This window comes from Taudactylus pleione, unplaced genomic scaffold (assembly GCF_031769625.1).
Source record: "Taudactylus pleione unplaced genomic scaffold, aTauple2 ptg000802l, whole genome shotgun sequence".
Lineage (NCBI taxonomy): Eukaryota > Metazoa > Chordata > Amphibia > Anura > Myobatrachidae > Taudactylus > Taudactylus pleione.
Window position 1 is genome coordinate 225,002 of NW_028285204.1, and position 26,994 is coordinate 251,995.

At 42.7% G+C, this 26,994-nt stretch overlaps 1 protein-coding gene across 1 annotated transcript in view; it reads right to left on the minus strand.

The window, feature by feature from the left end:
- The window catches only part of LOC148474891 (zonadhesin-like), a 97,378-nt gene that overhangs the window by 18,621 nt on the left and 51,763 nt on the right, over positions 1–26,994 (minus strand). Inside the window, exon 2 of the mRNA XM_088458024.1 lies at positions 12,806–12,997. Within this exon, the coding sequence (XP_088314150.1) occupies positions 12,806–12,997 (192 nt within the window). The remainder of the gene's footprint in view (positions 1–12,805; positions 12,998–26,994) is intronic.

The window sequence follows — 26,994 nt, forward strand, 5'->3', positions numbered from 1 at the left end:
TCTTCGTGTTTTGGATCTGGATTGGTTTTGCCAAAACCACCCTTCCGTGTTTTGGGTTCTGGGTTTTGTGTTTTGGATCTGTATTTTTTTGAAAAAAAGCATAAAAACAGCTAAAATCACAGAATTTGTAGGTTTTTCTGCTCCTATGCTATTATTAACCTCAATAACCTTAATTTCCCCTCATTTCCAGTCTATTCTGAATACCTCACACCTCACAATAGTGTTTTTATGTCCAAAAGGTTGCACCGAGGTAGCTGGATGACTATGCTAAGCGACACAAGTGGGCGGCACAAACACGTGACCCATCTAGGCGTGAAACTGCAGTGGCAGACAGGATGGCATTGAAAAACTAGGCCCCAAACTGTACATAATGCAAAGAAAAAAAAGAGGTGCAAGATGGAATTGTCCTTGGGCCCTCCCACCCACCCTTATGTTGTATAAACAGGACATGCACACTTTAACAAACCAATCATTTCAGCGCCAGGGTCTGCCACACAACTGTGGCTGAAATGATTGGTTCGTTTGGGCCCCCACAAAACAAGCTGGCAATTTATCTGTCCCTGCACAAACTGGCTCTACGGAGGCAAGATGTCATCCTCATCCTCCTCATCCACCGATTCCTCACCCTCTTCAGTGTGTACATCCTCATCCTCACAGAGTATTAATTCGTCCCTGCTGGAACCACAGGTCCCTCTGTATGTTCTGGAGGCTGGTCTCCCTGGAAGAGTTGATAATTCATTTTATGAACATCATCTTCTCCACATTTTGTGGAAGCAACCTCCTACGCCTTTCGCTGACAAGGTTCCCGGCTGCACTAAACACTCTTTCGGAGTACACACTGGAGGGGGGGCAACTCAGGTAAAATAGAGCCAGTTTGTACAGGGACCTCCAAATTGCTTCTTTTTCCTGCCAGTACAGGTACGGACTGTCTGACATGCCTACTTGGATGCTGTCACCGATGTAATCCTTTAACAGACAGACGCACGCTTGTCGCTGCTGCTTTGAGGATTCAAGTGCGGCTACAGCCCACACAATTCACAAAGACAGAAAAAAAAAGAATATTTTTATTGTTTGTGGAGCACACTTTGAGGGTTACACCACCCTTTAACAGACAGACGCACGCTTGTCGCTGCTGCTTTGAGGATGCAAGTGCGGCTACAGCCCACACAATTCACAAAGACAGAAAAAAGAAGAAGAATATTTTAATTGTTTGTGTAGAACACTTTGAGGTGTCACCACCCTTTAACAGACAGACGCACGCTTGTCGCTGCTGCTTTAAGGATGCAGGTGCGGCTACAGCCCACACATTTCACAAAGACCAAAAAAAAAAGAACAATATTTTAATTGTTTGTGTAGAACACTTTGAGGTGTCACCACCCTTTAACAGACAGACGCACGCTTGTCGCTGCTGCTTTAAGGATGCAGGTGCGGCTACAGCCCACACAATTCACATAGACAGAAAAAAAAAGAACAATATTTTAATTGTTTGTGTAGCACACTTTGAGGGTGTCACCACCCTTTAACAGACAGACGCACGCTTGTCGCTGCTGCTTTAAGGATGCAGGTGCGGCTACAGCCCACACATTTCACAAAGACCAAAAAAAAAAGAACAATATTTTAATTGTTTGTGTAGAACACTTTGAGGTGTCACCACCCTTTAACAGACAGACGCACGCTTGTCGCTGCTGCTTTAAGGATGCAGGTGCGGCTACAGCCCACACAATTCACATAGACAGAAAAAAAAAGAACAATATTTTAATTGTTTATGTAGCACACTTTGAGGGTGTCACCACCCTTTAACAGACAGACGCACGCTTGTCGCTGCTGCTTTGAGGATGCAAGTGTGGCTACATCGCACACAAGTCACAAACACATTAAAAAAATAGTTTTTTATTTTTTGGAACACTTTGAGAGTTACACCACCCTTTAACAGACAGACGCACGCTTGTCGCTGCTGCTTTAAGGATGCAGGTGCGGCTACAGCCCACACATTTCACAAAGACCGAAAAAAAAAGAACAATATTTTAATTGTTTGTGTAGAACACTTTGAGGGTGTCACCACCCTTTAACAGACAGACGCACGCTTGTCGCTGCTGCTTTAAGGATGCAGGTGCGGCTACAGCCCACACATTTCACAATGACCAAAAAAAAAAGAACAATATTTTAATTGTTTGTGTAGCACACTTTGAGGGTGTCACCACCCTTTAACAGACAGACGCACGCTTGTCGCTGCTGCTTTGAGGATGCAAGTGTGGCTACATCGCACACAAGTCACAAACACATTAAAAAAATAGTTTTTTATTTTTTGGAACACTTTGATAGTTACACCACCCTTTAACAGACAGACGCACGCTTGTCGCTGCTGCTTTAAGGATGCAGGTGCGGCTACAGCCCACACATTTCACAAAGACCGAAAAAAAAAGAACAATATTTTAATTGTTTGTGTAGAACACTTTGAGGGTGTCACCACCCTTTAACAGACAGACGCACGCTTGTCGCTGCTGCTTTAAGGATGCAGGTGCGGCTACAGCCCACACAATTCACAAAGACAGAAAAAAAAAGAACAATATTTTAATTGTTTGTGTAGCACACTTTGAGGGTGTCACCACCCTTTAACAGACAGACGCACGCTTGTCGCTGCTGCTTTAAGGATGCAGGTGCGGCTACAGCCCACACAATTCACAAAGACAGAAAAAAAAAGAACAATATTTTAATTGTTTGTGTAGCACACTTTGAGGGTGTCACCACCCTTTAACAGACAGACGCACGCTTGTCGCTGCTGCTTTGAGGATGCAGGTGGAATCTAGACGGGATTTGGATCCGTGGACACACTACCTCCATCAATTGTCTAAATCCCACTGCACTAATGTCGGATACCGGATGCACGTCTAACACCAACATAGCAGTCAAGGCCTCAGTTATACGTTTTGCTTCAGGATGACTGCTGTCGTACTTCATCCTCATCGCTAGGGACTGTTGGAGGGTCAATTGTTTAGTAAAAGTAGTGATGTTCCTACTTCCTCTCTGGGATGATGAACAACTCCCAGCAGCAGCAACAGCACTAGGAGGAAGTGGTTCTTGATCTTTCCCTATTTTATTTTTATCGGAGAAAGTTTGGTCCTCCATTTATGTTATATTGATATATATACGTGCGGCTAAAGCGCACACAAACACAGAAAATATTATTTTATTTTTGCTGGAGAGTAGTGCACTTTGTGGGTTACACCACCCTTTAAGAAATGAGCCAGCCGGCTCTTTACTTATGGGACACAGGCGCACGCTTGGCGCTGCTCCTTTGTTGATGCACGTGCAGCCACAGTGCACACAATTCACAAACACAGAAAATAATTTTTTTTTTGGTTTGGACTGGAGTGTACTTTCGGGGGTTACAGCACCCTTAACGGTCAAGCCAGCCGGCCCTTTACTTATGACACAGGTGCACGCTTGGCACTACTTTGTTGATGCACGTGCGGCTACTGCGCACACAATTCACAAACACAGAAAATAATTTTTTTTGGGTTTGGACTGGAGTGTACTTTCGGGGGTTACAGCACGCTTTAACGGTCAAGCCAGCCGGCCCTTTACTTATGACACAGGCGCACGCTTGGCACTACTTTGTTGATGCACGTGCGGCTACTGCGCACACAATTCACAAACACAGAAAATAATTTTTTTTTTGGTTTGGACTGGAGTGTACTTTCGGGGGTTACAGCACCCTTAACGGTCAAGCCAGCCGGCCCTTTACTTATGACACAGGCGCACGCTTGGCACTACTTTGTTGATGCACGTGCGGCTACTGCGCACACAATTCACAAACACAGAAAATTATTTTTTTTTTGGTTTGGACTGGAGTGTACTTTCGGGGGTTACAGCACCCTTAACGGTCAAGCCAGCCGGCCCTTTACTTATGACACAGGCGCACGCTTGGCACTACTTTGTTGATTAACGTGCGGCTACTGCGCACACAATTCACAAACACAGAAAATAATTTTTTTTTTGGTTTGGACTGGAGTGTACTTTCGGGGGTTACAGCACCCTTAACGGTCAAGCCAGCCGGCCCTTTACTTATGACACAGGCGCACGCTTGGCACTACTTTGTTGATGCACGTGCGGCTACTGCGCACACAATTCACAAACACAGAAAATAATTTTTTTTTTGGTTTGGACTGGAATGTACTTTCGGGGGTTACAGCACCCTTAACGGTCAAGCCAGCCGGCCCTTTACTTATGACACAGGCGCACGCTTGGCACTACTTTGTTGATGCACGTGCGGCTACTGCGCACACAATTCACAAACACAGAAAATAATTTTTTTTTTGGTTTGGACTGGAGTGTACTTTCGGGAGTTACAGCACCCTTAACGGTCAAGCCAGCCGGCCCTTTACTTATGACACAGGCGCACGCTTGGCACTACTTTGTTGATGCACGTGCGGCTACTGCGCACACAATTCACAAACACAGAAAATAATTTTTTTTTTGGTTTGGACTGGAGTGTACTTTTGGGGGTTACAGCACCCTTAACGGTCAAGCCAGCCGGCCCTTTACTTATGACACAGGCGCACGCTTGGCACTACTTTGATGATGCGGGTGCGGCTACTGCGCACACAATTCACAAACACAGAAAATAATTTTTTTTTTGGTTTGGACTGGAGTGTACTTTCGGGGGTTACAGCACCCTTAACAGTCAAACCAGCCGGCCCTTTACTTATGACACAGGCGCACGCTTGGCACTACTTTGTTGATGCACGTGCGGCTACTGCGCACACAATTCACAAACACAGAAAATAATTTTTTTTTTGGTTTGGACTGGAGTGTACTTTCGGGGGTTACAGCACCCTTAACGGTCAAGCCAGCCGGCCCTTTACTTATGACACAGGCGCACGCTTGGCACTACTTTGTTGATGCACGTGCGGCTACTGCGCACACAATTCACAAACACAGAAAATAATTTTTTTTTTGGTTTGGACTGGAGTGTACTTTCGGGGGTTACAGCACCCTTAACGGTCAAGCCAGCCGGCCCTTTACTTATGACACAGGCGCACGCTTGGCACTACTTTGTTGATGCACGTGCGGCTACTGCGCACACAATTCACAAACACAGAAAATAATTTTTTTTTTGGTTTGGACTGGAGTGTACTTTCGGGGGTTACAGCACCCTTAACAGTCAAACCAGCCGGCCCTTTACTTATGACACAGGCGCACGCTTGGCACTACTTTGTTGATGCACGTGCGGCTACTGCGCACACAATTCACAAACACAGAAAATAATTTTTTTTTTGGTTTGGACTGGAGTGTACTTTCGGGGGTTACAGCACCCTTAACGGTCAAGCCAGCCGGCCCTTTACTTATGACACAGGCGCACGCTTGGCACTACTTTGTTGATGCACGTGCGGCTACTGCGCACACAATTCACAAACACAGAAAATAATTTTTTTTTCGGTTTGGACTGGAGTTTACTTTCGGGGGTTACAGCACCCTTAACGGTCAAGCCAGCCGGCCCTTTACTTATGACACAGGCGCACGCTTGGCACTACTTTGTTGATGCACGTGCGGCTACTGCGCACACAATTCACAAACACAGAAAATAATTTTTTTTTTGGTTTGGACTGGAGTGTACTTTCGGGGGTTACAGCACCCTTAACGGTCAAGCCAGCCGGCCCTTTACTTATGACACAGGCGCACGCTTGGCACTACTTTGTTGATGCACGTGCGGCTACTGCGCACACAATTCACAAACACAGAAAATATTTTTTTTTTTGGTTTGGACTGGAGTGTACTTTCGGGGGTTACAGCACCCTTAACGGTCAAGCCAGCCGGCCCTTTACTTATGACACAGGCGCACGCTTGGCACTACTTTGTTGATGCACGTGCGGCTACTGCGCACACAATTCACAAACACAGAAAATATATTATTTTTTTAGCACTTGGGGGGAGCACCCCTGATGGACAGAGCACCCCCTGGACAACACTGCAGCACTCCTTTAGGACTGGGACACTGCACAGGACTTTGGAGTGGACACAGCCCCTATGGAGAACTGACTGCACAACACAGTCCAGCCAGCCCCTATGGACTTTGAAGTAGTGGACACAGCCCCTATTAACAACAGCAGCACAGCACAACACAGCCAGCCCCTATGGACTTTGAAGTAGTGGACAACAGCAGCACTACACTACACTACACTACACAGCCCTAACTCCCACCCTCCCTCTTCACTGTCCACAGCCGAGTGAGAAAATGGCGCCGACGTGGGTACCTTATATAGGATCCAAAACCCGCGAGACTCGGAAGGCGGGATGATGAAGTTTTGCCTCGATTTCAGATCCGAGTCAGGCGGGAAAAGTCGAGCCTGATTCGGATCGGACTCGGATCGGGGGGGCTCGGGGGGGTTCGGATTTCAGAAATCCGAACCCGCTCACCCCTAGTATATATGTGTATGTATGTTAGCATGTATATATGCCAATGCAATAACAAGAAGAGATACAGATAATTACATTAGAGAATACTGGTGACTTCAGCCCAGAGGTTTGCATATAAATGAAGGGTGAAGGACAGACATGTGAACAGAACATTAGGAAGCAATTCAGCAGTGGAGACTTAAGATCCAGACATAAAAGTATATAAAACACTCACAGAATTAAATTATAAACCTGCCGGGTACAATTCCAAGTCAGTTTACAGCTCGTTAAACTAATCGCCATATAGTGGTTCAAGTAACATTTGGAAGATTTTTTTTCCATTTATTGTTACTGAAAGTTTTGTAACCTGTTAAAACTAATCTCACCTGTAACTGTAAATGAATATAGGTGTGACTTAAATTGTGCATTTTACCAGCATCATAGCAGTGTTGTGAAGCCCCAGTCTCTACTCATTCCCCTAAAAAAAGCCAGTGGTGACATGCACGCCACGCCAGCATGTGATAGGTTACCTACAGGGACATAAATTACATTTTATATCACCATTGTGAACCATTAAATGGCAGATCCTATAGGTATTGATATAGGTGCCAGCAGTGTGTGATGGTAACTTTACCAAGTTGTGCTTTATTAACCAGTTAGAATTAGGGGCGAGCGGGCTCGGCTTTCTGAAATCCGAACCCCCCCGATCCGAGTCAGGCTCGACTTTTCCTGCCTAACTCGGATCTGAAATCGAGGCAAAACGTCATCATCCCGCCTTCCGGGTCTCGCGGGTTTTGGATTCTATATTAGGTACCCGCGTCGGCGCCATTTTCTCACTCGGCTGTGGACAGTGAAGAGGGAGGGTGGGAGTTAGGGCTGGCTGGGCTGTGTAGTGTAGTGTTGTGCTGCACTGTGCTGCTGTTGTCCATTGTGGCTGTGTCCACTCCTACAAAGTCCATAAGGGCTGGCTGTGTTGTGCTGCACTGTGCTGCTGTTGTCCATTGTGGCTGTGTCCACTCCTACAAAGTCCATAAGGGCTGGCTGTGTTGTGCAGTGTAGTGTAGTGCAGTGTAGTTTTGTGCTGTGTTGTGCTGCTGTTGTCCATAGGGGCTGTGTCCACTCCTACAAAGTCCATAAGGGCTGGCTGGACTGTGTTGTACAGTCAGCTGTCCATAGGGGCTGTGGGTCTCATTCAGAACCGCTCGCGAGCGCAGGATGCTCGCAAGCGGATCGATGGTACCCAGATGCGCATGGAGGCTACTCCGTCGTGCGCATGCGGGAGACCCGGCGAGCGACGGGGAAGCCGTCGCTCGGGGTCTCGCAGCAAAGGGGGCGTGCTGTCGATGGTGAGTGACAGCACACCCCATTTGGTGGGCGTGCCAGGCGTGGCTGCACAGACGGAGGCGTTCCCATGGGTCCGGTCCCACTGACATCACTAGTGATGTCAGTGGGAGTGATTTTGGCTCTGATAGAGCCAAAATCACTCCAGGGCTTCCGGCAATAAGACCCTACCGCGGGGTCTCATCGCAAGCCCGATGGTCGTGATGGTCTTAACCATCGCGACCATCATCATGGACGCTCACATAAGCTGTGGGTGGTCACCCACAGCTATGCGAGCGTCCAAGAGGCCGCTCCAATTTTAGGTAGCCTGGCCCTGATTCAGAGCGAGCGCTCTGATCAGAGCATCCAGCTCTGAATCAGGCCCAGTGTCCACTCCAAAGTCCTGTGCAGTGTCACAGTCCTAAAGGTGTGCTGTAGTGTTGTCCAGGGGGTGCTCTGTCCATCAGGGGTGCTCCCCCCAAGTGCAAAAAAAATAAATATTTTTTCTGTGTTTGTGAATTGTGTGCGCAGTAGCCGCACGTGCATCAACAAAGGAGCAGCACCAAGCGTGCGCCTGTTTCCCATAAGTAAAGGGCTGGCTGGCTCATTTCTTAAAGGGTGGTGTAACCCACAAAGTGCACAAGTCTCCAACAAAAATGAAAAATAATTTTCTGTGTTTGTGTGCATCTTAGCCGCACGTATATATCAATATAACATAAATGGAGGACCAAACTTTCTCCAATAGAAATAAAATAGGGAAAGATCAAGAACCCTTCCTCCTAGTGCTGAAGCTGCTGCCACTAGTCATGACATAGACGATAACATGCCATCAACGTCGTCTGCCAAGGCCAATGCCCAATGTCATAGTAGAGGGCACATACAATCCCAAATGACAAATTTCAGGAAAATGACCTTAAAAAAAACATTTAAATCATATGAGGAGAAACGTAAACTTGCCAATATGCCATTTACGACACGGAGTGGCAAGGAACGGATAAGGTCTTTCCCTATGTTCATGACTAGTGGATCAGCTTCACATGACGATGGAAGCCCTCCTCCCACTAAAAAAAATCAAACGAGTTAAGCTGGCAAAAGCACAGCGAAGAACTGTGCGTTCTAAGAAGATATCACAAATCCCCAAGGAGAGTCCAAGTGTGGTGGCGGTTGCGATGCCTGACCTTCCCAGCACTGGACGGGAAGAGGTGGCTCTTTCCACCATTTGCACGCCCCCTGCAAGTGCTGAAAGGAGCACCCACAGTCCACTTGCTGATATGCAAATTGAAGATGTCACTGTTGAAGTACAACAGGATGAGGATACTGGTGTAGCTGGCGCTGAGGAGGAAGTTGGCGAGGAGGATTCTGATGGTGATGTGGTTTGTTTAAATCAGGCTCCGGGGGAGACAGTTGTTGTCCGTGGGATGAAAAAGCCCATCACGGTCATGCCTGGGCAGAAGACCAAACATTCCACCTCTTTGGTCTGGCAATATTTCTATCCAAATCCGGACAACAACTGTCTTGCCATATGTACCATATGTAAAGGTGAAATAAATAGGGGTAGGGACGTTAACCACCTAGGAACATCCTCCCTTATATGGCACTTGCAGCGCGTTCATAAAAAGTTACTGTCATGTTCAGAAACTTTGGCTAAGACCGTAAGCAGTCCAGGGACACATAATCCCGTTGTCCTGTTGTATCCAAGCGCCTGCAAATCACACCGTCAACTCCCTCCTCGTCAATTTCCTCCTTAGTCAGGATCGGAAGTAGTCCTGCAGGCCATGTCACTGGCATGACTGACTCTCCTATCCGGGATTCCTCCAGAGGATCGCCTACTGCTGCCGCTGCTGATGTTGCTGCTGCTGGGAGTCGTTCATCATCCCAGAGAGGAAGTAGGAACACCACTACTTTTACTAAACAATATACCCTCCAACAGTCCTTAGCGAGGAGGATGAAGTACAACAGCAGTCATCCTGAAGCAAAATGTATAACTGAGGCCTTGACTGCTATGTTGGTGTTAGACGTGCTTCCGGTATCCGCCATTAGTGGCAGTGGGATTTACACAATTGATGGAGGTAGTGTGTTCCCGGTTCCAAATCCCGTCTAGATTCCACTTCACTAGGCAGGCGATACCGAGACTGTACAGAAACGTTAGAAAAAGTGTCCTCAGTGTCCTGAAAAATGCAGGTGTACCCAATGTCCACTTAACCACGGACATGTGGACAAGTGGAACAGGGCAGACTAAGGACTGTGACAGCCCACTGGGTAGATGTATCGCCTTACGCAGCAACAACAGCAGCATCACCAGTAGCAGCATCTCAGAAACGCCAGCTCGTTCCAAGGCAGGCTACACTGTGTATCACCGGTTTCAGTAAGAGGCACACTGCCGACAACCTCTTAGAGAAACTGAGGGAAATCATTGCCAAATGGCTTACCCCGCTTAGACTCTCCTGGGGATTTGTGATATCTGACAACGCTACCAATATTGTGCGGGCATTACATCTGGGCAAATTCCAGCATGTCCCATGTTTTGCTCACACAATAAACTTGGTGGTGCAGAATTTTCTGAAAAGTGACAGGGGCGTGCAGGAGACGCTTTGGGTGGCCCGAAAAATTCCTGGCCACTTTCGCCATTCAGCGACTGTGTGCCGAAGACTGGAGCGCCAGCAAACACTCTTGAACCTGCCCCACCATCACCTGAAGCAAGGGGCTGTGAAGCGGTGAAACTAAACCTTCTATATGCTTCAGAGGATGGAGGAGCAGCAAAAGGCCATTCAAGCCTATACATCCACCTATGACATAGGCAAACGAGGGGGTATGCACCTAACTCAAGCGCAGTGGAGAATGATTTCAGTGTTGTGCAAGGTTCTCCAGCCCTTCGAACTTGCCACACGTGAAGTCAGTTCAGACACTGCCAGCTTGAGTCAGGTCATCCCCTCATTAGGCTTTTGCAGAAGCAGCTGGAGAAAGTGAAGGAGGAGCTAAGATGGAGCTGTTCCACTCGGCATGTGGGACTTGTGGATGAAGCCCTTCATTCGCTTTGCCAGGATTCCAGGGTGGTCAATCTGTTGAAATTAGACCACTACATTTTGGCCACCGTGCTTGATCCTAGGTTTAAAGCCTATGTGGTGTCTCTCTTTCTGTCTGACACAAGCCTGCAGAGGTGCAAAGACCTGCTGGTGAAAACACTGTCAGCTGAAGAGGAACATGACACGTCAACAGCTCCTTCTACATTTTCTCCCGCAACTGGGGCTGCCAGGAAATAACTTAGGTAACCTAAGCAACCCGCTGGCAGTGATGCAGGGCAGGCAGGACCAAGTTTGGACATCTGGTCCGGACTGAAGGACCTGGCAACAATTTCTGACATGTCTACTGTCATTGCATATGATACTGTAACCATTGACAGAATGGTGGAGGATTACATCGGTGACAGCATCCAAGTAGGCATATCAGACAGTCCATACCTGTACTGGCAGGAAAAAGAGGCAATTTTGAGGCCCCTGTACAAACTGGCTCTATTTTACCTGAGTTGCCCCCCTCCAGCGTGTACTCCAAAAGAGTGTTTATGCAGCCGGGAACCTTGTCAGCGAAAGGTGTAGGAGGGTGCTTCCATAAAATGTGGAGAAGATCATGTTCAATAAAATGAATTATCAACTCTTCCAGGGAGACCAGCCTCCAGAACCTACAGAGGGACCTGTGGTGGTGGATTCCAGCGGGGACGAATTAATACTCTGTGTGGATGAGGATGTACACAACACTGAAGAGGGTGAGGAATCGGTGGATGAGGAGGATGAGGATGACATCTTGCCTCCGTAGAGCCAGTTTGTGCAGGGGCAGTTTAATTGCCAGCTTGTTTTGTGGGGGCCCAAACGAACCAATCAATTCAGCCACAGTCGTGTGGCAGACCCTGGCGCTGAAATGATTGGTTTGTTAAAGTGTGCATGTCCTGTTTATACAACATAAGGGTGGGCGGGAGGGCCCAAGGACAATTCCATCTTGCACCTCTTTTTTTTCTTTGCATTATGTACTGTTTGGGGCCTAGTTTTTCAAACTGCCATCCTGTCTGCCACTGCAGTGCCACTCCTAGATGGGCCACGTGTTTGTGCCGCCCACTCGTATCTCTTAGCATAGTCATCCAGCTACCTCGGTGCAACCTTTTGGACATAAAAACACTATTGTGAGGTGTGAGGTGTTCAGAATAGACTGGAAATGAGTGGAAATTAAGGTTATTGAGGTTAATAATAGCAAAGGAGCAGAAAAACCCACAAATTCTGTGATTTTAGCTGTTTTTATGCTTTTTTTCAAAAAAATACAGATCCAAAATACAAAACCCAGAACCCAAAACACGGAAGGGTGGTTTTGGCAAAACCAATCCAGATCCAAAATACAAAGAAAGATCCAGATCCAAAACCAAAACACAAAACACGAAAAGTGGCCTGTGCACACCCCTAGTTAGAATCTGTTTCAGGATAACACAGGGTTACCACAATAAGTACACAATACAGTAGGTTGTGTAGATCCAGCCAGGAAGATGTGGGGGATAATACAGGTGATGTGTGTGTATGTGGAAGTGAGTGCCCCGTATATAAAGTATATACACAGTGATGGCAATGGAGTATGTGCCACCTTACACACAGCGGTGGCGCCACAGTGGAGTCCGCAGGGTGTCTCCTGTACTAGAAGGCAGTCTCATTGTGGAGATTATCAGTGGCACGTCCTCCCTCTATGGAAATGAAAGTGAAGATGGGTGGAGATGTCGCACATACGCAGTAGCGTACTTGGGTCGGCACTAGGGGGTCCAGGCATCGCAGAAGAGAAGACAGCGCAGAGTACTCTCCTCCTGCACCGGTAAGTAATGCATTATATACACACACATTATATGCCCAAACACTACTATATATTGTTTTTATCTGGTGTGATTAAGGTTTATCCCTACCGGAAGCACAACCTCGTTCAGCGCAGACCATTGTCTTTTATCTATAACAGGCCACAAATCCCACACAAACAGGATGAAATACTTTGTGTTCTCTATAAGGTTAAGAAAAAAAAAAAAAACAGCCACAAAATAGAAAACCATAAGTAGGAAATGACTTACCGGTCTTGGGAATGTATGGACAGTCAGGGAGGGGAATACATCCCTTATTATGTATAACATATCCCTTCTCCTTACACGCGCAGCCATTTTTACATTCACTGTTACATAACCGTCCTATAACTGGACACTCGGACCAGCAGCCTGTACAGTTTGATGTTTCTGTACCAGGGGGACAGACGATCGGATTTAGATCTGTGGATAACGTTAATGTTACATATGGTCATTGCTTGGAAAGCTAAAAAAAAGTATGATTATGTATTTGTTTATGGAGAGTGGGGCGGAAAGGACAAGCGCCAAATAGTGTGATAAATTAAAAATAAATGTGCCCGTGCTCAAATAAAAATGTGCGTACCAAAAGTAAATTCTTTAAGGCTTATCTGAAAATCCTGTTGGTGGATGAATGAACAAGGCCGGACCCGGGTTGCTGGTGCCAGAAAGGACCTTGATGAGAAGAGGCTCTTGACAGAGCCAGATGGAAAAGAAAAATAATATAGTGTAGTATTTCCAATATAGGGAACCTCATATTAGTGGTTATGCGTACCCAATATATTCTTGTATGAGGGTATAGAGTAATATCCTTGTTTGCTCATCCAAATTTCTTTTTCCTTTCAGCCCCAGAGGTACTCACATACAGTGGTGATGGGCTTCGAATGAAACAAATACCCATCATCAGCAGTGGTGTACTTAAAACAGGGGGACTTTATTACATAAATGGAGTTACAAACAAAATATAGGACAAATTAACACAAGGAATGAATTAAAAAAGCTTATCTGTGAGGTGGTATCAAATCTTTCTGAGAGCGGCTGGCAGTGCCCAATGCGTTTCGTCCTTTGGACTTCCTCAGGGGTGGAAATATAGGTGTAAATGTACAGCCTTGTATACCCTATGGTGGAGGTAATCAACAACCTTTGAAATTGGCTCTAATCGCCGTTTAGCGCATGCGCAGTGCGCCGTGGCCATCTTGGTGACATCATCCGTGATGTCAGAAGTATCCCAAAATGCAGCGCGGGATGCACCACGCATGCGCGACTCGCGGCAGGTAAACAGCGGCTTATAGTGATAAGTCCCGCTTTGTATGCCGCGTACATGAATCGGGGAACCCAGCAACAAGTGTGCAAACAAACTAGATAATCAGGGTGCAACGCAGTGCTCCTGATAAATACTATGAACGGTGGCCATTTTGTTGGTTATCCAAAGATGAGTGGATAACGGGCGGCCATTTTGTTGGTTGGTAACAGGCACATCAAGTGACACAATTCAGACGGTGGCCATTTTGTTGGTTATGCGAATACACAGTAACTTCAGAAAGTCAGTTGTAAACCTGAATATATAATCAGAACCTATTCTATGACAGTGTAGTGATCTTGATCAGTGTCATGTTGACATAATAAGTTAATAGACATATAAGTTAAGATACTTAGTACATCACTCAGACAGATATTAACTTGGTTAATATTTCCACAAATATTGACACTAGAAAAAATAATGTAGAATAAAATAGAATAAGATCAAAGGTAAAATGGACTAAAATAACAAAATAAAAGATTTATATTTTTTATTATCTTATGACCATGTTTTACCATGAATATTTTATTAATATTCCATTTATCTTTTATTTTGTTATTTTAGTATATATTCAGGTTTACAACTGACTTTCTGAAGTTACTGTGTATTCGCATAACCAACAAAATGGCCACCGTCTGAATTGTGTCACTTGATGTGCCTGTTACCAACCAACAAAATGGCCGCCCGTTATCCACTCATCTTTGGATAACCAACAAAATGGCCACCGTTCATAGTATTTATCAGGAGCACTGCGTTGTACCCTGATTATCTAGTTTGTTTGCACACTTGTTGCTGGGTTCCCCGATTCATGTACACGGCATACAAAGCGGGACTTATCACTATAAGCCGCTGTTTACCTGCGAGTCGCGCATGCGCGGTGCAACCCGCGCTGCATTTTGGGATACTTCTGATATCACGGATGATGTCACCAAGATGGCCACGGCACACTGCGCATGCGCTAAACGGCAATCAGCGCCAATTTCAAAGGTTATTGATTACCTCCACCATAGGGTATACAAGGCTGTACATTTACACCTATATTTCCACCCCTGAGGAAGTCCAAAGGACGAAACACTGTGGGCACTGCCAGCCGCTCTCAGAAAAATTTGATACCACCTCACAGATAAGCTTTTTTAATTAATTCCTTGTGTTAATTTGTCCTATATTTTGCTTGTAACTCCGTTTATGTAATAAAGTCCCCCTGTTTTAAGTACACCACTGCTGATGATGGGTATTTGTTTCATTTGAAGCCCATCACCACTGTATGTGAGTACCTCTGGGGCTGAAAGGAAAAAGAAATTTGGATGAGCAAACAAGGATATTACTCTATACACTCATACAAGAATATATTGGGTACGCATAACCACTAATACGAGGTTCCCTATATTGGAAATACTACACTATATTATTTTTCTTTTCCATCTGGCTCTGTCAAGAGCCTCTTCTCATCAAGGTCCTTTCTGGCACCAGCAACCCGGGTCCGGCCTTGTTCATTCATCCACCAACAGGATTTTCAGATAAGCCTTAAAGAATTTACTTTTGGTACGCACATTTTTATTTGAGCACGGGCACATTTATTTTTAATTTATCACACTATTTGGCGCTTGTCCTTTCCACCCCACTCTCCAGATTACTATTTCGTCTGACTGCCATACAGACATACGGAAGGGACTGCTGCCTCCTCTTATTGGAAGGATTCAAGTGGTTGATTGATCATCCATACATATGACACTTGCACTTTAAAGTCACATTCAGGACAGTACACTGTGGGCCTGATTCAGAGCCGGATGCTATTTGTGCTCGCTCGTTCAGAAAAAGGGGCCGGATATTTGAGCTCTCGCTCTTTGCGGTCTGTTGATGCCTCTATGTCTGAGCTAGCTAAATATGCGCTCGCTATTTTGTAAAGACGCCCCCTGGCCATTCGCATCATACGTCATCTCCGCTATTTATTAGATTAATCGAGTACATCGAAAGGCGTCTGAACTGCTCGCAGTGCTTGTGGTTGGATTTTCCTACAGCAATCATGCGACCAGTTCAGGCTAAAAGACAACCAAGTGACGTGGCCGATGACGCTGCTTTACTAATTATGCACACCCTTAAATGCCCGTTTTGACCTTTAAGCACGCCTGCGTTCGGATCACCACTCCCCGTTTTCAAGCACCTTCCCCTGTTACCACCCACAAACGCCTCATTCTGTCACTAAAATTAGCAGGCACTTGCTATTTTGCGAGCACACGATTTCCGACCGCACTGACTGGTTGGCGCATGCGCATTAAGACCCATACGCATGTGCAGATGTGCGAACATCGCTCGGAGCGAACGAGCGGCCGCTAACGAGCGGCTCTGAATCACGCCCTGTGCGCGATCCAAGAACCATCATCCTCATGCATTTGTTTATGTTTCCTATTATTAAATTCTCCATAGATGTAAAATCCTTTCATTAAAAAACTTATTGTGTTTCAAATTTTAAAGAGTAATTCGGAACAGAAGATCTTTGTGGCCATTTGGTATTTAATAAAAGCATAGACTTGAAACAACATACATTATGGTAGTATAGGGGTCACAGCATTTAATAATGCATCACATTTAGGCTTAATACATTGTACAAGTGATCAGAGCTTTACCACAGACCTAATGTAAAGTATAACCTGTCCACATACTGCGCTGTTTGGGAGAGATGTATAAAATCTTCTAAAGACAGATGAAGAATTTGTCAATGGAAATCATCCAATCAGCTTCTAGCTATCTAATCATATAATGTACATGCTAACTGACAGCTAGGAGCTGATTGGTTGTTATGGAGGGGCAGTGAGAGTTATGGAGGGAGCAGTGAGAGAGAAATGGAGGGGCAGTGAGAGAGATATAGAGGGGCAGTGACAGAGATATAGAGGGGCAGTGACAGAAATAGGGAGGGGCAGTGACAGAGATAGGGAGGGGCAGTGATAGAGATAGGGAGGGGCAGTGACAGAGATAGGGAGGGGCAGTGACAGATAGGGAGGGGCAGTGACAGATAGGGAGGGGCAGTGAGAGAGATAGGGAGGGGCAGTGAGAGAGATAGGGGGGGCAGTGAGAGAGATAGGGAGGGGCAGTGAGAGAGTTAGGGAGGGGCAGTGAGAGAGATATGGAGGAGGCAGTGAGAGAGATATGGAGGGGCAGTGAGAGAGATATGGAGGGAACAGTGAGAGAGATATGGAGGGAGCAGTGAGAGAGATATTGAGGGGCAGTGAGAGAGATATGGAGGGAGCAGTGAGAGAGATATGGAGGGAGCAGTGAGAGAGATATGGAGGGAGCAGTGAGAGAGATATGGAGGGAGCAGTGAGAGAGATATGGAGGGGCAGTGAGAGAAATATGTAGGGACAGTGAGAGAGATATGGAGGGGCAGTGAGAGAGATATAGCAGGCAGTGAGAGAGATATGGAGGGGCAGTGAGAGAGATATGGAGGGGCAGTGAGAGAGACAGGGAGGAGGCAGTGAGAGAGATTTGGAGAGGCAGTGAGAGAGATATGGAGAGGCAGTGAGAGAGATATGGAGGAAGCAGTGAGAGTGATATAGAGGGGCAGTGACAGAGATATGGAGGGGCAGTGACAGAGATAGGGAGGGTCAGAGAGAGAGATAGGGAGGGAGAAGTGAGAGAGATATGGAGGGAGCAGTGAGAGAGATATGGAGGGAGCAGTGAGAGAGATATGGAGGAAGCAGTGAGAGAGATATGGAGGGGGCAGTGAGAGAGATATGGAGGGGGCAGTGAGAGAGATATGGAGGGGGCAGTGAGAGAGATATGGAAGGGCAGTGAGAGAAATATGGAGGGGCAGTGAGAGAGATGGAGGGGCAGTGAGAGAGATGGAGGGGCAGTGAGAGAGATATAGCAGGCAGTGAGAGAGATATGGAGGGGCTGTGAGAGAGATATAGAGTGGCAGTGAGAGAGACAGGGAGGGGCAGTGAGAGATATATGGAGGAGGCAGTGAGAGAGATATGGAGGGAGCAGTGAGAGAGATATGGAGGGAGCAGTGAGAGAGATATGGAGGGGCAGTTAGAGAGATATGGAGGGGGCAGTGAGAGAGATATGGAGGGGAAGTGAGACAGGTATGGAGGGGCAATGAGACAGGTATGCAGGTGGTAATGAGAGAGACACTATTTCTGCTCACATCTTCTGGAGGTTCAAGCAGAAATCTGCATTAAAGCTGACCCATGGCTAGTCACAGGCTCTTAATTGAATAGCTCCAGGCACTTTACCCAGGAGCTTAAGCCACACGGAAAAGACTGTTTCTAAATAAATTTCCCCCATGAACATGTGAATTATAAAGTTATAATACAAAAGTGCTTACTACATATGTGTAAACTCTAATAATATATGTAAAAATTGGAAATTATAATGTAAATTCTTGGAAAAAGTGAATAGTGAGGTTATTACTTTACAATGTTAATTAGGAAATTGTTCATTATGTATTATAATAAATTCTGCACCTAATGTTATATATATTTTAAATATTGGATGGCCCTTTGCATTCTTGCAGCCTTGTACTTTCTCTGCGATGTCTAATATCTTTATAATTTATGGGCTAGTAAACATTATCTTATGTATAATCTGTGCATAATATATTACCAGTGAGTCTGGATGTCATCACTTTAGCTTTAATTAAAAGAAACTTGTAGCCTACCCTCTCATCGATCCCAGACCCCTCCAATTCTTACCTCTAAGTACATAGGAAAGGAGACAGGGCAGACCTGTAAAAGATGGTATTATAGCATGCATTAATAAATGATTATGTGCATACTTACAACAAACATGTCACCACAAAGACACAATCCTAAATAAAGCATGACACAACATGTCACCACATAGACACAATGCTAAATAAGCATGATACAACACATCACCACATAGACACAATGCTAAATAAGCATGACACAACATAACACCACATAGACACAATGCTAAATAAAGCATGACACAACAGGTCACCACATAGACACAATGCTAAATAAGCATGATACAACACATCACCACATAGACACAATGCTAAATAAGCATGACACAACATAACACCACATAGACACAATGCTAAATAAAGCATGACACAACATGTCACCACATAGACACAATGATAAATAAAGCATGACACAACATATCACCACATAGAAACAATGATAAATAAAGCATGACACAACATGTCACCACATAGACACATTGCTAAATAAAGCATGACACAACATGTCACCACATAGACACAATGCTAAATAAAGCATGACACAACATGTCACCACAGACACATTGCTAAATAAAGCATGACACAACAGGTCACCACATAGACACAATGCTAAATACAGCATGACAGAACATATCACCACATAGACACAATGCTAAATACAGCATGACAGAACACAACACCACATAGACACAATGCTAAATAAAGCATGACACAACATATCACCACATAGACACAATGCTAAATACAGCATGACAGAACACAACACCACATAGACACAATGCTAAATAAAGCATGACACGTCACCACATAGACACAATGCTAAATAAAGCATGACACAACATATCACCACATAGACACAATGATAAATAAAGCATGAAACAACATGTAACCACATAGACACAATGATAAATAAAACATGACACAACATATCACCACATAGACACATTGCTAAATAAAGCATGACACACATCACCACATAGACACAATGATAAATAAAGCATGACAAAACATGCCACCACATAGACACAATGATAAATAAAGCATGACAAAACATGCCACCACATAGACACAATGATAAATAAAGCAGGAAACAACATGTCACCACATAGACACAATGATAAATAAAGCATGACATGTCACCACATAGACAAATTGATAAATAAAGCATGACACAACACGTCACCACATAGACACATTGATAAATAAAGCATGACACAACACGTCACCACATAGACACAATGCTAAATAAAGCATGACACGTCACCACATAGACACAATGATAAATAAAGCATGACACAACATATCACCACATAGACACAATGATAAATAAAGCATGACACACGTCACCACATAGACACAATGATACATAAAGCATGACACAACATATCACCACATAGACACATTGCTAAATAAAGCATGACACAACATGTCACCACATAGACACTATGCTAAGTAAAGCATGACACAACACATCACCACATAGACACAATGCTAAATAAAGCATGACACAATATTTCACCAAATAGACACAATGCTAAATACAGCATGACAGAACATATCACCACATAGACACAATGCTAAATAAGCATGACACAACACAACACCTCATAGACACAATGCTAAAAAAAAGAATGACACAACAGGTCACCACATAGACACAATGATAAATAAAGCATGACACAACATACCACCACATAGACACAATGATAAATAAAGCACGACACTACATATCACTACATAGACACAATGCTAAATAAAGCATGACACAACATGTCACCACATAGACACAATGCTAAATAATGCATGACACAACATATCACCACATAGACACAATGCTAAATAAAGCATGACACAACATGTCACCACATAGACACAATGCTAAGTAAAGCATGACACAACACATCACCACATAGACACAATGCTAAATAAAGCATGACACAATATATCACCAAATAGACACAATGCTAAATACAGCATGACAAAACATATCACCACATAGACACAATGCTAAATAAGCATGATACAACACATCACCACATAGACACAATGCTAAATAAAGCATGACACAACATATCACCACATAGACACAATGCTAAATACAGCATGACAGAACATATCACCACATAGACACAATGCTAAATAAGCATGATACAACACATCACCACATAGACACAATGCTAAATAAAGCATGACACATCATATCACCACATAGACACAATGATAAATAAAGCATGACACAACACAACACCACATAGACACAATGCTAAATAAAGCATGACACAACAGGTCACCACATAGACACAATGATAAATAAAGCATGACACAACACATCACCACATAGACACAATGCTAAATAAAGCATGACACAACATAACACCACATAGACACAATGCTAAATAAAGCATGACACAACACATCACCACATAGACACAATGCTAAATAAAGCATGACACAATATATCACCACATAGACACAATGCTAAATAAGCATGACACAACACATCACCACATAGACACAATGCTAAATAAAGCATGACACAACATATCACCACATAGACACAATGATAAATAAAGCATGACACAACACATCACCACATAGACACAATGCTAAATAAAGCATGACACAACATATTGGGGGCATTACCCATGAACACAGGGCCGGACTCAGAGATGGCGGTAATGACGCTGCGAATTTGAGTCACTGAAGGTGCATACACACACAACGATTTATTGAACAATTATCGTTAACGATATCATTTATCATTCAATTGTTGAAAAAATCGTTCAGTTTCTAAGTTAAAACGATGAACGTTTATCGTTCATGCACGTTCACGTTTGTAGTTTGTAGTTCAGTCAGACTGGCCAACTCAACGATTTTCATTAAGGGAATATGCAAAAATCGTTTGTAGTTCAAAAAAATCATTTATTACACTTTAAAAAATCTGACAGATAATCGTTCAGAAAATCGTTGTGTGTGTATGCAGCTTATCTGTTTGAAAACATACAAATGTTGCAGCCGCCATTATATGTACAGAGACGCTCACCGGCGGCTTCACAAATCCAAGTGTCTGTGTACAAAGACTCAGCATTGGGCGCAGATCAGCTGATTATCTTCTGAGTAACCCTACAATTGCGCAGAATGGCCGCCAGTAATGAGACACTAGAACCAATTTCCCTGCATATGGGACGGCAGCTGCAGACTGAGACACGCCCCTATAATGGCTGCAGCGGATCTATGTTCCAGTCACCACCCCCTCGCTGCCACCCACAAATGATCTCTGCCTGTCAATCACTTTGCGCGTCAATCCTAATTGCGAAAGTCAATGAAAATGTGCAGACGACCAATAATCGCTGAACTGCATAAACAGTGCAGAAAATCAAATCCATGAAAATATAGGTTAACAGAATGAATGACACAATTTACCAATGATATAATTATAGGATTTATAGGAGTCTGTAAGCAAACAGCACAAAATGACTACAGCTAAACGTAATACGTGACCTCAAAACACTACTGAATCTAATATGTGCTGTAGGATCCACCCAGCTTCTATATTCATTATGAATAATATCTACAAATACTGATTAATAGATGCAAAACATAGTGTCTCCTTTCTGGCAGTAACTTTCAAGATATATATATATATATATGCAACACATGGGTCCGGCACTCGGTGTAACAATAGATACTTAGCTGGTTGCCCCCACAAAGTTTGAAGATATAGAATCCATTAGGTGTGGCACTCCACGCTACTGAAATAAATCACTCACTCGGCTTGAGATGTCAACGTTTCAATGCCAATAAGAAAGCAGTCCTGATGAAAATGCTTTCTTATTGGCATTCAAACGTTGACATCTCAAGCCGAGTGAGTGATTTATTTCAGTAGCGTGGAGTGCCACACCAAATGGATTCTATATATATATATTCCCGAGAACAACTGAATTTAGAGGTTCCGAGTCGAACCGTGTCCTGGCTCACTTTCACATTCCACTCTGAACTCAGATTTAAAAACTGAACTTGGGTTTTGAATTGCAGCACACAGGTCCAAATGACATGAATTTAGCTGTTTTTTTGATTAATTTTTTAGGTGAATTCAGATTATAGAGAAAAATACCCCGAGCGCTAGTAATATATAAGAAAAATTATATATCATGAGAAATATATATATATATATAAATAAATTAGTGAATTTTAAATACAGCAGCAGTGTACTGGTGATAGCACCCCCAACAGAAATAAAAATAATTTATAAAAAAAATGTAATATCAGACAGACATTAGTACAATATATCAATTTGACCGGTCAAACTAAATCAAAAAAAATATATATATGCATATACAATGAAATATTTTAAAAAGAACATAAAAGTGTCATATACACTATAAATACTATGAAAAAAAATCACAGATAATAGCTTCAATATATCTAAAGGAAGTGGATCCTACAAAAGAACTGGTATAAACCAGTAATCAAGAGTTATAATCCGCACCTGCAGTATGACCAGAGTCTCATTCAAATAGTAATGTACTTGGTAGTATGTATCTATATGTCATACATAATAATTGGATGGATCAGCTTCCAGACCAAATCACATGAAGTCATGCACTCAGGAGAAATAGAGAAGAAATAAATTGAACACTTTCACTTCTCCATTGGGAGGTATCCGGCAACAATAGTGGATGTTGCTAGTGGTAACTGCTCAAGCTGGACATAATTACATGTGAGGGAGGCAATATCTCCAATGGGAGGATCGGGGGCCACTACTACCTTGCATATGTGAAGAGTCCTGTAGCTTGCGTCTACATCGACGCCTCGACCTCAGTGCTAAGTGAGCGCCCGATTAAGCTGTGTGGTGTAAGTCTCTCCGGGATCTCCTGGGGTAATGGCAGGTGAATGCGGATAACAAATTTGGGTCCAGTGTCCCAGCTCTGACTAGTTTCACACCGCTATTTGGGGGCTTTTTCAAAGAGAGATGTGCTTCTCTATATGGACCCATTTTATATCCAAACAAGTTCCTTCTCATTAGTGCTTTAATTAATTGCACCTGTTGGAATTCCACCTCCTCTAGACTCCTAATAATTTAGCATGTGTCTAAAAAGTACTCAACTTATATATACATATATTCCTTCTTCACCAAATGATCTATTCCATCAGGTTTATTTCAACATTTAATAATGCATAAGATATTTCTAAAGTAATACAAGTAAATAAAATTATAATTAATATATAATAAAAATCTATATATAAGAACTAGATTTAGTGGGAACAGAATCCAGGAAATTTGGGATATCAGTCCATTACTCTACCTCTACTCTAACCCAGTTACTGGGAAAATCTCCGTAATTGTCTATATATATGATAATAAATAGACACACAATAGACATAAATCTAACTGACTATATCTAGTGGGAGTTGAACCTAGAGCCATGAAGGATCATAGTCCGATAGCTTACCCCATAAGAGTTGTAGTATAAGCTATCAATAATAAACATTATACTCTCCACTTAAAAAACCTCTTGATATTAAGAGAAAACAAACAGACTACAGTACCTACATTATTATAACAGAAGGCACACTCTCACCATTGCAATCAGATATATCCCCAATATTAAACAGGAAAACATGAAACAATAAACAATATAGTTAGTAATCCTAAACCATTCTAGAATAGTTAAATAGAGGACAATGGTAGATGGACACCTAACTACCCCACTAAATTATCAATACACTGTATCTATCAAAAAAGTATATAATAGATATATAAGCGCAACTAGAGGGTATAAACCAGAAAACTAGTATCATGCATGATTTAATGTGCACATAACTCAAACTCCATATTATCATTTCATCCTGAGGGGAATAATGTTTTAAGTTTAAAAATCCATAGTGCTTCAGCTGCACAAAGATTTCTAAATCTATCCCCCTCTTCTTATAGTTTTTGCAACATGGTGCACACCCATCAGGGACAAACCCTCTGGATTACAATTATGTTTTATAATGTCGGGAGTATCCTTTCAAGATATTAAGTTTGTGCTCCCTAAATCTATTAAGTGACAAGTGGTTCTTCCCACGTACTGCAAGCCACAAGGGCATTGTAGTACGTAGATACAATACAAAGTATCACAATTTATAAATTCTCGTATGGGAAATTTTTCTTTAGTGATATATGATGTCACTTTTACAGCTCTACTAGAGATGTATCCACAGGCTAAACAACTTGTCCTCCCACATTTATAGCATCGCACACTTGGACTAGGTAACCACATATGGATCTTACTGTTAATGGCATCTGTTTATACTTTCCTCAACATACAAGGAGCTAATATATTTTTTAAGTTCTTATTTTTCTTAAAGGTTACTTTTACTTTTGGTGCAAGAGCAGATTGTAAAATTGGATCATGTTGCAGAATCTTAAAGTTCTCCTTCAATATATTTTTAATAGTGATAGACTGACTTAAATTTTGAAATAAATTACATTTGAGTAGATTCTAATTCTTTATAGTTTTTATTGCTTTCTGAGACTTTTGGTTTTATTTTGATCAATTCAGATCTATCACTCTTCTCCACTCTGCTATAAGCTGCCCATAATCAGGATTGAGGATAACCTCTTTGTGCAAAATCTTGAAACATAGTAGTCGCTTGTATCTTAAAATCTTCCAAAGAGGAGCAATTTCAGCGTAACCTCCCGAATTGGCTGAAAGGGACATTTTTGAGCCAGGGTCTATAGTGACTGCTTGTGTAGTGCAGAAAATTATTTGTGTCGACTGTTTTTTAAAAAAAATTTGTAACAATATTTTGCCCTAAGTTGGAAATGGTAAAATCCAGGAAATTGACAGATACACGATTAAATGTATGTGTAAATTTTAAATTATAATTAATATTTTTAAGATGTGAAACAAAATCAAGTGCTGTGTGCTCTTCACCATCCCAAATAATAAATAAATCAATATACCAGCCATAGTACACTAGGTTTGCGCTAAATGCTCCCTCCCATATATACTCTTGTTCAATGTGACCCATATATAGATTTGCAATCCTAGTGCCCATGGCCGTGCCCAACACCTGAAGAAAAAATTCCCCCTCAAAAATACAATAATTGTGCTCTAATATAAACAAAATAGCTGAAAGTAGAAAGTGTTTGAATTCCCCTGAAATCCCTACATCATTATTTAGGTACCATTCTTTAGCTTCAGTTCCTCTATCATGGGGAATGTGTGTATATAATGCCTGAACATCTAGTGACAAAAAAGCATAGTTTGATCTTCAACCTATATCTTTAATTAAATTTATTAACAATGTAGTATCTCAGATGTGGGATTTTAGGGAAACTACATATTTCTTTAAAAAGTGATCAATAAATTGGGATAAATTAGAAGTGAGGGAATTTATGGCAGAGATAATAGGGCATCCCGGGGGTGACGTGAGGGACTTGTGGATTTTGGGTAGGTGTTAAAACAAGGGAATAACAGGAAACTCAACAAATAAAAATGTGTATTCATCCTTGGATACGACCCCTCCTTCAAAGGCCTCATTTAATAATAATTTAAATTGTGATAAATACTCAGAAGAGGGATCCTTACTTAATATTTGATAAAAATCTTCATTATAGCGTTGCAATAGGCACTTTTTATCCCAATTGATTGATCTTTTTCCAATTGTCTTAAAGCTATTTGTTGATTTTTTGTTAGATTAGGCCAATTTGTTTTTTTTGCACAGACTTTTTGGAAGTCATCCAAAGTTTTGTTTTATAGAGAATAGTATGCAACTTGTGCTTGACAGGGTAAAATTTTGATTTACTTTTAAAAAATGTTCTTTTAGATTGATCCATAGAATTTCTAATATCAAAAAAATGTTCTAATGTCTTATCATCAGTTGTATTATTCTCTACCCATAACTCCTACAATGTAAATAATGCATCTAAATCCATGTTGTCCAAGATAACTGGGGATACAAAATCATCTTTTAATTTTTTAGAAGCAAAGTATCTCTTTCTACAGAGATCTCGAATTAAATAATTCAATTCCACAAACAGATCAAAAAGGTTAGGGCCCTGCGTTGGAGCAAAATTGAGGCCCTTCTGTAAGAGTTTAATTTGATCATTAGTCAATACCTTGTCTGTCAAATTGAATATTCCATTCTGATTTAGTGCAGTCTTGGTCTTCTTATGTAATTTCTGCTCCCCTCTTCTTCCTCTAGTACTCTTAATCTTTTGGGGGTATCCCTGGTTAGAGGGAGGAATCTGTTCTGTGTTTTTATATCCCCAGTCTGCTCTCTTCTAAATAAACCTTTTTAAGGGTAGTGGTCTCATTCTGATGGTGAAACCTGCCAGCTCTATTGTCTATTGTCCAAAAAGTGGTGGGGTTTATTTGAAGGCGTACCATCTTTGGGTAATTGTTCCCATTTAGTTGTCATATTTCT